Here is a 12,198-nt window from a genome sequence, read left to right on the forward strand (position 1 = left end):
ATCTTTTGGCTATGGGAGGAAACCGGAGTACCCGGAGGAAATCCATGCATACATGGGGAGAACGTGCAAACTCCACACAGTCACTTGAGGCCGGAATCGCACCTGGTGTTGTAAGGCAGCAATGCCACCGTTTCCCTTGTGGGAGAACGTAGGACCAGAGGGCATAATCTCTGGGTAAGGGGACACCCATTGAAGACAGAAATGAGGAGGGATTTCTTCTGAGGGTAGTGAATCTGTGGAATTCATTACCACAGCGAGCTGTAGAGGTTGGATCATTAAGTATGTTCATGGCTGAGATGGACAGATTTTTAATCAGTCCGAGAAATCCAGGGTTGTGAGTATAAAATGGGAAAGTGGAGTTGATGATTATCAGATCAGACATGACCTCATTGACTGGCGGAACAGGCTCGATCGACCAAATTGTTGTCTGCTCCTATGTCTTATCGCCGTAAGTCATGCCAACCTTCCTTGGAGCAATAATGCCCTTCCTTCACTGGCAGTGGGTCAAAAACCTCTCATCCACAAAGCATAGCATGTGGCATTTCACTAGATAAATTGCAGTTGTTTAAGAAGGTGGATCGCCATTGCCTTCTCCAGGGCAATTCGGGATTGGCAACAAGTGCTGACCTTCCCAGTGATGTTCACATCCCATGAATGAATAAAAAAATTATCTTTAAACGTGGATTCACCTTTAGTCATAATGTGGATTAGAACAGTATTGGATTGCTATTTCTATTTAAAGAGTTATCAGAATTTTTAATGAGGCAGTTTTAAGGCCGGTAAGTGGTTTTTGTGGTAATTAGACACTTTAATGCAAATTAGATTTTCATAAAAGGAAAATACACTTTTCAGCGGGTGTGAGGCACCCAACTGTGTCATGTAAGCGAGTACATATTTACAAGCGTAACCCTATTGTTGTAAAGCGCAGCACGGTAGCATAGTGCTTAGCGTAGTTGCTTCACCGCTCCAGGGTCTCGGGTTCGATTCCCGCTGGGTCACTGTCTGTGCGGAGTCTGCACGTTCTCCCCGTGTCTGTATGGGTTTCCTCCGGGTGCTCCGGTTTCCTCCCACAGTCCAAAGATGTGCTGGCTAGATGGATTCGCCAAGCTAAATTGGCCTTAGTGTCCAAAACATGTTAAGTGGGGGTTACGGGGATAGGGGAGATACGTGGGCTTCAGTAGGGTGCTCTTTGTAAGGGCTGGTGCGGACTCGATGGGCCAAATGACCTCCTGCACTGTAAATTCTATGACTCTATGACACTCTGGACTAGTACGTAATCAATTCCAGCCCCATGTGCTGTGGAATCACAACACTAGTGAATTAACCAATAATTCTTCTAAAAAAAAAAAAAAAAAATACCCAAAGTCTTTGGCCCTTGGCTGTCCAATAATTACAGTCACCAGGTTTGTAAATGCAAATATGATTACTGTTTATTTATAATGAGGACTATCATGAAATATGCGGTAAATACAACTGGTTATCGACAAGCTAAAACCTACTACCATTTTAATTGTCCCACACGCTTACCCACACGCACAAGACAGACAAACACAGAGGGATGGAAAGATGTAAAAAAAATAAGGATGTAGGTCAAAAGATAAGTCATTGCTTCAAATGGTGGTACTTTAGCACACTTTCTTCACAGCAAGCTTGCTGATTAAAGTCTCTGGTTTAAAGCTGGCAATGGTCATCTTTGTATGGTCATTCATTCAGGGTTCCTGTAGGTTAGAAAATGTTAGAAATGTAGTACTCACAAGAGGCAGGCTTTCTGGAGAGACATCTTATTTCTCATCAAACTGGGCCTTCAACTTGAGGGTCGATTTCAGGCCTCTTGTCTTTCTGGAGAGATGCTTTATTTCACATCAAACTGTGGTTTGACTTCAGGTCTCTGCAGTCCCAAGAGGATGGTACCCAGACTTGCTGGAGGGAGAGTCCGCCCTCACAAGAGGCCTTCTGGAGAGAATTAGTTGGATCCTTTTGGAGAGATTTAGTTGGATCTCTTCACCGGGCTGCCAGAATCAAAACTGAAACCAAACTCAAGCCTTGGGACTTTGAAAAACATCATTGGGATCAGATCCAATTACCATTTGGTACTGGACAGAGAATAGCCCCCTGATCCATTCATTGCCCACCAGCCAAATCAATCAAACCGAGCCCTCACCGATACCGGCCAGTCTGCAATTACAAGTTTAAACCAACACACCCCTCCGGATTCTTCTTTGAATTAAAGTTACACACTTCTTACCTTAAAGTCACAGGCCCATTAATCATCCATAGATCAAAAGGGCAACAGCAAAATAAAAGAAAGGGGAAATAAGGGAATAAGCACTACATCCAGAAACTGAACTACCATCGGTGATTATTCCAGTGAATCCATTCTGTTTTTAAAACCACCATCCTATTTTTATTTATTTACTAAAATTAAAAAAAAAAAAATTAAAGTGCCTAATTCTTTTCTTTCCAATTAAAGGCTAATTTAGCGTAGCCAATCCACCTATCCTGTCCATCTTTGGGTTGTGGGGATGAAACCCACACAGACAGCGGGGGTTTTGTGAGGGCTACGAAGAACCCACAAGTTGTAGGATAGAAAGAAATTTTTTTTTTTTTTTATAAATTTAGATTACCCAATTATTTTTTCTATTAAGGGGCAATTTAGCGTGGCCAATCCACCTACACTGCACATTTTTGGGTTGTGGGGGCGAAACCTACACAGACACGGGGAGAATGTGCAAACTCCACACGGACAGTGACCCAGAGCCGGGATCGAACCTGGGACCTCAGCGCCGTGAGGCGGTTGTGCTAACCACTAGGCCACCATGCTGCCCTGGATAGAAAGAAATAACATTTATTTACAATAACATATATATCAGCAGCAGTAACTCCCTTGCTGCTCACTCCTCTTTGGCTGGTTCCAAACTGGCCAGCTCTATTTATGCAGAGAATCTGCTGTGTTCTTCGCCCCCCTCATTGGGGAAGCTCATACTCCCTAAGGATTATGGGATTGCCATTAGTCCCCAGCCAGTGGTAAGCAGGCAGGTGAGACTAGGGGGGATGTGGAAACTCCACATAGCCAGTGACCCGGGGCCAGGATCGAACCCGGGTCTTCTGCGCCGTAAGGCAGCAGTGCTAGCCACTGTGCCGCCCCTTCCTCTTTTTATTTAAGCACAACAACCTTTGTTAGTAATTGACGATGATTTTGCTATCAGAAGATTAGCAGTATATGATAAAATAATTTGACAGCTGGAAGATGCGTAAAGAAATTTTAGTTTATCATATTTTTATCTAGTCTTACATTGTGTACACCAGGAGAAAGCCATCTTATATTTTCTTCATTTATTTTCAGGGACAAACGAGCAGCAGCATTCATGAGCAGTGGAGATCATCCTCTTGCATTGAACCTTGCTTTGTGTCAGGTTATGGTGTCACTCACCAATGCTTTAACTGTCCATCTGGATACTGACTGGTTAGAGCAAATACGAAAATTTGTGACAGAAAGCTTATCGGATGGCAGGAAATTGACATCTCAGCAGCTGAATGGGATGCTGATGTTGGTGTGGAGACTTGTACTTGTACAGTGCAACAGAGGTGAGATGAATTAGTAAAAAAGATGCGTGCTGTAAAATTCATCAATTAATGGAATTGATAAAATCTTGCATGATGAAGCAATGCAATGGTTGTGAATTAGGGATGGGTGACACTTTGCAAAGGCATATTAGCCATAAAACAAGTTGGCTCCTCAAAACTGTTATTTATTCTAGTGTAGTTTCAAACATAATAAGGTCCTTTATGTTTATTTGATGCTAGTTTGATACCTGGAAGTTATAGAGCACTAAAATTACGACAAGAATTTCTGCATGTATAGCCACAGAATCTCTATAGTGCAGATGGCGGACATTCGGCCCATCGAGTCAGCACTGACCCTCTGAAAGAGCTCCCCTAGCTAACAAAGAACAATACAGCACAGGAACAGGCCCTTGGGCGCTCCAAGCCTACGCCGACCATGGTACCTGCCTAAACTAAAACCTCCTGCACTTATGGAGTCCGTATCCTTCCATTCCCACCCTATCATTCATATAATTGTCTAGATGTCCCTTAAATGCCACTACCATACCTGCTCCCATCACCTCCCCAGGCAGCGCGTTCCATATATTTGCCACTCTCTGTATAAAAAAAAACGTGCCTCTGTTCTGAAGTTTTCCCCACGCACTTTAAATCTATGTCCCCTCGTACTTGACTCATACCTGAGGAAAGGGCATCTGGCTATTCACTCTGTCCATACCTCTCATAGTCTTGTAGACCTCTATCAGGTCACCTCTCAACCTCCGTTGTTCCAGTGAAATCAGACCGAATTTATCTAACCTCTCCTCATAGCTATTGCCCTCCATACTAGGCAACAGCCTAGTAAACTGCTTCTGTACCCTCTACAAAGCATCCACATCCTTCTGGTACTGTGGCGACCAGAATTGTACACCAGATTCCAAATGAGGCCTAACTAAGGTCCTGTACAGCTGCAATATGACTTGCCAATTTTTATATTCAATGCCCCGACCGATGAAGGCCAGCATGCCGTATTCCTTCTTGACCGCCTTATCAACTTGCGTTGCCATTTTTTCAGTGATCGGTGGAAATGCACGCCCAGATCTCTCTGCTTGTCAGTACTCACAAGAGTTCTACCATTTATTGCTAATTCCTACATGCTTTGGACCTTCCAAAGTGCATTACTTCACACATGTCCACATTCCACTCCATCTGCCATTTCTCTGCCCAAGACTCCAACCAGTTTATATCCTGCTGTATCCTCTGACAATCCTCTTCACTATCCGCAACTTGTCTGCAAACTTACTAATCAGACCAGCTACATTGTCTTCCAAATCATTTATATGCTCAATCCCCCACCCTATCTTCACAACCCCACATCTTTGGACACTAAAAGACAGCATAGCGTTGCCAATCCACCATACCTGTACATCTTTGGACTGTGGGAGGAAACCGAAGCACCCGGGGGAAACCCACGCAGACACTGGGAAAAAGTTTGACCTCCACACAGTCACCCAAAGCTGGAATTGAACTTGGGTCCCTGGTGCTGTGAGCCTCCCCGAATAGCAGGAGCATTTTTAAGCATTCTAAATATATTTGAGGTGAAATATTAAGAAAGGGGAAGTATTTTTTTTTATTCTTCAGTTTTCATTTCTCCTGTATGAATACATTTTTTTACATTTAGAGTACCAAATTATTTTTTTTCCAGTTAAGTGGCAATTTAGCGTGGCCAATCCACCTAACCTGCACATCTCTGGGTTGTGGGGGTGAAACCCACACAGACACGGGGAGAATGTGCAAACTCCACACGGACAGTGACCCAGGGCCGGGATTCGAACCCGGGTCCTCAGTGCCGCAGTCCCAGTGCTATCGACTATGCCACATACTGCCCTCCCTGTATGAATATTGGGTTACCGTGCCTAGATGGCAATCCTTCATGTGCAAACCAAGAGTGGTATTGACAGGATATTCAGCTCTGTGGCCATTATTTGCAGCTTCATCCAGTGCTCACTGCATATAAATACAGTTGCACCAAAGTAATTGGATCATCGGGGGTGCTTTCTTTTACTCGCTGATCCAGGATCACTGAGACTAGTTGCCGTGCTTATTGTCTTGGCTGAAAGAAGTGAACATTGTAGTGATTAATTTGTGGGAGAGTTGGGACTTTTACTTATTTTCTCATATTTGTTTTCAGGTTCCACAGAGGAATTGCTGAGGGCAGTTTATGCACAATACCAGCAGCAGGGTCTTTCTCTTTCAGTTCGCACCATGTTGCTTAATTTCTTTAGTGGTCTTTATCTGAGAGAGAAAACATCATCCAATCTTCAAATTTCTAGGTAATCATCAAGAAATAAGTCCTTGCTGTTGTTTTTCAAAATTATTTGAAGAAAAGATGGCAAAAGCTTCACTTCGATCAAATTTATATTGAATGATTTTTAAATAGTGCTTGTGGAGAGGTAAAGACAACGCACCGATTACGACCCTGTTATAACTTTGTGTTCTATAAACTCAGTTTGTTCTTTCCCCATTTTCAGTTGAAGTTTGAAATAAATGGCACCTAATTGCTGCTTAATTATCATGTATTTGTTAACGTTTAGAAAGTGGAAAATTATGAATGGAAGATCAAATTCAAGACAGTTGGGAGTAGCTAGTATTTTCCCCATCAAAGGTTATCTTCCACTTGTCAACCCAATACTAGATATTGTTAAAATCTTATTTAGTTTGGCATGTTCAGCTTCTTGTTAGACAAATTGTGAATAGAGGTGGTTTATGGCCAACTCAGTCTGGTGAGGCGGCATGTTGCACAGTGGTTAGCACTGCTGCCTATGGAGCTGAGGACCCGGGTGCGGATCCCGGCCCTGGGTCATTGTCCGTATAAAGTTTGCATATTCTCCCCACCATCCAAAGATGTGCAAGTCAGGTGGATTGGCCATGCTAAATAACCCTTCAATTGGAAAATAAAATTTGGTACTCTAAATTTAGTTTAAAAAATATCAGTTTGGTGAAACCGAACTTTGTGTCAGGGCATTACTTGGTGCACAATGTGGATGGATGTAGGGTGGTATGATGGTAATGGCTAGTTTAGAATTCAGTTTATTTTTAATTATTCTTTGCTGCGTTTGAATATTTCAGCTTTAGTGTTGCTAGTTTTAGCTAGTTTTTCAGATCTGGGATATTGTCTGGGCCCATAGTTGTGTTCAGCCGTCTGCTCCTGCCCACCTTGTTCAGCAGCTTCTCTTAAAATCACTTGGGGAGACATACATTGGCTGGCTGGACACTGGCATCTATGATGATTGAATCATCAGGAAGATGTAGTAGCATCCATTTGACTATTTTTGTCTGAATACAGTTGCTGACGATTTAGACTTGGTCTCTTCCACCCTTGCTAGTTTTGCCATGATTGAACCTCCTCTTTTGTTACTTGTTTGATTTGACCATAGCCATTCTCACTGTATGCGATAAGATGACATGTGTTTGTTCTGACCCATTGGTTGTGTGATTACTTAGTTTTGTTACTAGGATGCTACTTTTGATATTTATTATGCAGGTAGCATTATGCTGTAGCTTCAATAACATCAAATGCAAATGAAACTTTATGGGCAAGTACTTTGGAAGATTAGTACATTTGTATGTACATTCTGTGCTTCTGCTGGATGTTGACTAATGCTGTGGAAAAGCAATATCCATCAATGCAGATATGCTGACGAGGACCCCTAGCTACACTCTTTCCCCCTTCATAGTTTGTCCGTTTGTGCAGGTTGGTTGGAATGGCACAGGAGCACCAGCAATTTAAAAAAAAAATGTATTTGAAGTAGCTCCTTACTATTTGTAGTGTTGTGAGTAGTGTTGCATGCTTTGAATAGGGGAGTTTTAATGAATTTCACATTAAAAATAAAAAGTGGCTGATGTGAAAACTATATGAATGTTTGCGAGCCGATAATGGAAAGTTTTTGATAATGCATACTATTTAATTCTGTGGTTTAGAAGACCCCTGTTTTGGCCAGGTACTTTACTGCACTAGTACACCAATAACCACTGTTTATTAACTGATGGTTTTCTGTTGATTGCTTTTGTGTTTTTCTCTTGTTGGGCAGAAGCAAAGTGCTGTCTCGTTGGCTAGCTGGGCTGCCATTACAGCTGGCTCAACTTGGTTCAAGGAATCCACTTCTCTCAGCACAACTTATTGATGTGATACATGTGGCCGCTGCCCGTTCAAACAAAGAGCTGCTTCAGAGCCTTCAGAGTAATGTCTACAGGTTGTATGGTAAGGCTGCTTTTAGGTACTTAATGACTATAAGAAATAGAAGCAGGGGCTGCACTACGGTGCAATGGTTAGCACTGCTGCCTCATGTAACTGAGGACCTCTGTTTGATCCCGGCCCTGGGTCACTCTGTGTGGGGTTTGCCCATTCTTCCTGTGTCTGCGTGGGTCTCACCCCTACAATAACCCAAAGATGTGCAGGGTAGGTGGATTGGCCACGCTAAATTGCCCCTTAATTGGGGTGAAGAAAAGAATTGGGTACTTTAAAGAAAGAAATATAAGCAGAAGTGGATATGATTACTAATTTAATTGTGGCCATAACTCCACTTCCCTGCCTGTCCACCATAATCTTTAACTTTCTTGTCAATCAAAAATATGTCTAGCTCGGCCTTCAATATATTAAATGACCCACCCCCTACTGCTCTCTGGCAGAGAATTCCAAAGACCCAATAACCCTCCGAGAAAGGTGGCGCAGTGGTTAGCACTGTTGCCTCACGGCGTTGACGACCCGGGTTCAATCCCGGCCCCGGGTCACTGCCAAAGGGTCTGCGTGGGTCTCACCCCCACAACCTGAAAGCATGTGCAGGTTCGTGAATTGGCCCGCTAAATTGTCCCTTAATTAGAAACCCCTAAATTGGGAGACAAAAAAGAATTGAGCACTCTAAATTTATTTTTAAAAACCCTCCGAGAAGAAATTCCTCCTCATCTCTATCTTAAATGGGGGACCCCTTATTTTGGAACTTTGCTCTTGTTTCTAGATTTCTCCTAGGAGAGAAAACATCTTCACCTATCCTATTAAGCCCCCGCAGAATCTTATGTTAGCTCACCTCTTTGAACTCCAATGAATATAGGCCCAACCTGTTTAATGTTTACTCATAGAACAACCCCTTTATCCTAGAAATAAGCCAGGTGAATCTTCTGTGAGCTGCTTCCAAAGGATGCATATCCCTCCTTGCGTTGGAGACTAAAATTTTACACCATACTCCAGGTGTGGTCTTGCTAGTGCCCCTTAAAGCTGTAGCAAAACATTTTTTTTTGAGACTTCACCTTCCTTGCAATAAAGGACAATATTCCATTTGCCTTCCTAATTACTTGCTGTACCTGTATGCTAACGTCTGTGATTCATGTACAATTTGTGCTACAGCATTCTGCAGTCTTTCTCCATTTAAACAATGTACTGCTTTTCTATTCTTCCTACCAAAATCCTCCTAGTCAGTGCTTATAGAGCCCTGGGGTTCACCTCGGGACAGAGGGGCAGCTGGATGGAGCCTGGCTGCCCCTGTCATCTGGCTCTGCTGGCCCTGGCGGTCCCCTATGTGTGCAGCACATTGTTGACGCCCTTGGCGATGCCCCTCAGTGACTGGGATATGCTCTGTAGTGCCTCGGCAATACCACCTGAAACTGGGACACTTGCCCCAGTGACCGGGACATGCTCTGGAGGGTCTTGGCAATGCCCACCTGACTGTGACATGCTCTGCTAGCGCCTCATCAAGGTCCACCTACCACTATGTCACGCCCCCTGCAACTGGGACATGCTGTTGCGCTCTGCCATGGCTGTCATTGACTGAGCCATGCCTTAGGATACTTCCACTAATGCTGCTGACGTCGTGCACCAGGCTCTCCACTGTGGTCGTCAACCTAGTAGTTTTGGCCTTAGTGCCACCATTTCTGGCACCATCTCCTGCACCCGTAGCTCTTGGGACTCCTCCAGTCGGCTATGAATCTGTCACTGATATCCCCCTCTGAACATCACAGTCGCACCCTAGCATCTGCATCTGCTCCGGGTAAACCTGTCCAGAGGCTCAGCTTCTGATTGTGACCCAGTTGGGTCCTGGGATCCAGCAGATCTCCGATTGCTATCCCTCTTGGGTGTCCCTCCCTCCACCTGATGTACATTAGCAGCTTGCGTGGTGCTCATGTGGTGCTTACCAGATTGTGCAGCAGAAGCCTGTCCACTACTGTCTCCCATTGAGGTGTGTGCCCCTGCATTGGTGGAGGGTGGGAATAGCAGCTGTGCCACGAATACGGTGGTCTCCTCGGAGCTCCCCTCCAAGGTATTCTCATGGGAGGCTGACCCTCCGAGAACATGGGGAAACGGGGCATGTGGAGCCAGTCTCATCGGTGGCATGGCTACGACCTGTGTGAGGTCAGCTGTGCAGGAGCAGTTTAAGTGCCGCTCTCCCTTGTTAGCAGGGGGCTGGCGAGTGCAGTCGCTGCGATCATCAGGACAGTCATTTGCGGTGTGAAGCCTTGTTAAGTGGTCCAATTAACATTTTATAGCGGTGATGGCCTCGCCAGACCGGGTGTCAGGAAACTTGCTTGGTTCCACACTTAGAAAGTTAGAAAATTTTCCATTAAACCACGCCACTTGCCTTTCAATTTGATACCACCCTCAACTTTAGTTAGCCACTAATGATACATCCTACTTGTAGTGTCTTTCTCAATGGAATTCATCTTTGTTGAGAGTTATGGAATAGCTTCTTAAATGGCTGCCACTGTTTCTCTACCATGTTACCATTAAAGCTATTTTCTAATTCCACTTTAGCCAACTGTGTCTTCATATCATTGGATATGTAATTGTCTTTGTTTAGATTTCAGGCACTGCATCAGACCCAAGTTACTCAGAATCTATCCTGTTATGATCATTCTTGCTAATGACCTTTATGAGGTCATTGATTAATCCTGTCTAATTATACATTGCCTGGTCTAAAATAATAATCTTTATTATTGTCGCAAGTAGCTTACATTAACATGGCAATAATACCTGTTCCCAAGTTGGTTCCAAGGAACTTCCCCAAATATGCAATGAACTCATCCTGCAGGCTTCTTTTGCCAAAGCTTCATCCAATAAATCTATATGCAGATTCAATTTTTCCACAACTGTGGCAGCAGTTTTCTCTCAAGCTCCATTATTTCTTATTTATATCCATCAAACTCCACCAGAAGCAGTGGAAGATAAAGGGCGGGATTCCCCCCCCCCCCCAAAACCGGGTCGGAGAATTGGCGGGGGGCGGCATGAATCCCGCCGGCGCCGGAGATTCAGCGGGACGGGAATCGCACCGCGCCGGTTGGCGGCTGCTTGCAGCGCCCCCCCCCCCCCCCCGGCGATTCTCCGACCCGCGATGGGCCGAAGTCCTGCTCGTAATATGCAGGTCCTGCCGGTGTAAATTGGACTAGGTCCCTTTACAGGCGGGACCTGGCAGTGCGGGCGGGCTCCGGGGTCCTGGGGGAGGCACGGGGCGATCTGGCCCCGGGGCCCACCGATCCGCGGGCGGGCCTGTGCCGCGGGGCACTCTTTTCCTATGCGCCGGCCGTGTCAGCCCCCCCCCGCCCGCGCATGCGTGGGGATGAAGCCCGCGCATGCGAGGACCTGTGCCTGTGCCGGCCGGCGGAGTCCCTTCGGCCCCGGCTGGCGCGGCGCCAAAGGTCTTCCACGCCGGCCGGTGGGGCGCAAACCACTCCGGCGCCGCTCTAGCCCCTGAAGGTGCGGAGGATTCCCCACCTTTGGGGCGGCCTGATGCTGGAGTGGTTCACGCCACTCCGTCCCGCAGGGACCCACCGCCCCGCCGGATATGGGAGAATCCCATTCAAAGAAACACCTCAGAAAAAAGATCAACGTTGAGCACCAAGCATGCTTGTGAACTTCCAATAGTGTCTTGTCCAAAATCTCAAGTGTCCTTACTAATGGAGTGGTTGAAAACTAGAAAGAACTGAAGAGAACCATCATCTCACACTGTGAAGAAACCTCAGAAGCTTCCCATTTAAAGAAGCTACAAGACCAGGAGATTCCAAGACTGGTTCGACGTGAACAACCATACCATCCAAGAACTCATCGACAAGAAGAGAAAAGCTCTCCACACCTGGCAAACCGACGTAATCAGGAAGGCAAAGAGGAGGAATCGTTGATCAGTCAAACAGAGGTACACTGAAGAACTGGGAAGTCGAGAACCAATGGTGGACAGAGAAAGCTTAGGAGCGGCAACTCCACGCTAACGAGCAGTGCAGCCAAGGCAATATATGGACCAACACCCTCGTCCTCAAACCAGTGCGGAGTAGGGATGGAACCCTCTTAAGAGACAGAAAATATTGGCTTTTGATGGAGTGAACACTTCAAAGCACCCCTCAACAGTGATACAACCAGAGATGAGGGAGGATGTGTTTGAGGAAATTCCTCGACTCCCCATCAAAGATGATCTTGGACTACCACCAAACGATGGATGAAATTAAAGCTTCCATGAAGAATGGAAAAGCTGCCGAAGTGGACAAGATTCCAGTGGAAACTTTCAAATGTGGAGAAGAGATCACCCGTAATCTCCATCAGCTGTTACTGAAAATCTGGGACAGAGGAGAAATTCCTTGATGGATGCCATCATCGCCGCCATCTTCAAGAAAGAATGCAAG

General features: G+C 45.4%; 1 protein-coding gene across 5 annotated transcripts in view; it reads left to right on the plus strand.

Annotated features, from left to right (window-relative positions):
* tex10 (testis expressed 10) overlaps nucleotides 1–12,198 on the plus strand; it is a 152,327-nt gene that overhangs the window by 31,929 nt on the left and 108,200 nt on the right. For 4 of the 5 annotated variants that reach the window (XM_038797647.1, XM_038797644.1, XM_038797646.1 and 1 more), the window contains exons 6-8: nucleotides 3,344–3,585; nucleotides 5,732–5,873; nucleotides 7,632–7,801. In XM_038797647.1, the coding sequence (XP_038653575.1) occupies nucleotides 3,344–3,585; nucleotides 5,732–5,873; nucleotides 7,632–7,801 (554 nt within the window). The remainder of the gene's footprint in view (nucleotides 1–3,343; nucleotides 3,586–5,731; nucleotides 5,874–7,631; nucleotides 7,802–12,198) is intronic. The other variant, XM_038797643.1, reaches the window with a different exon arrangement.

This window comes from Scyliorhinus canicula, chromosome 5 (genome assembly GCF_902713615.1).
Source record: "Scyliorhinus canicula chromosome 5, sScyCan1.1, whole genome shotgun sequence".
In the NCBI taxonomy this organism is placed as follows: domain Eukaryota; kingdom Metazoa; phylum Chordata; class Chondrichthyes; order Carcharhiniformes; family Scyliorhinidae; genus Scyliorhinus; species Scyliorhinus canicula.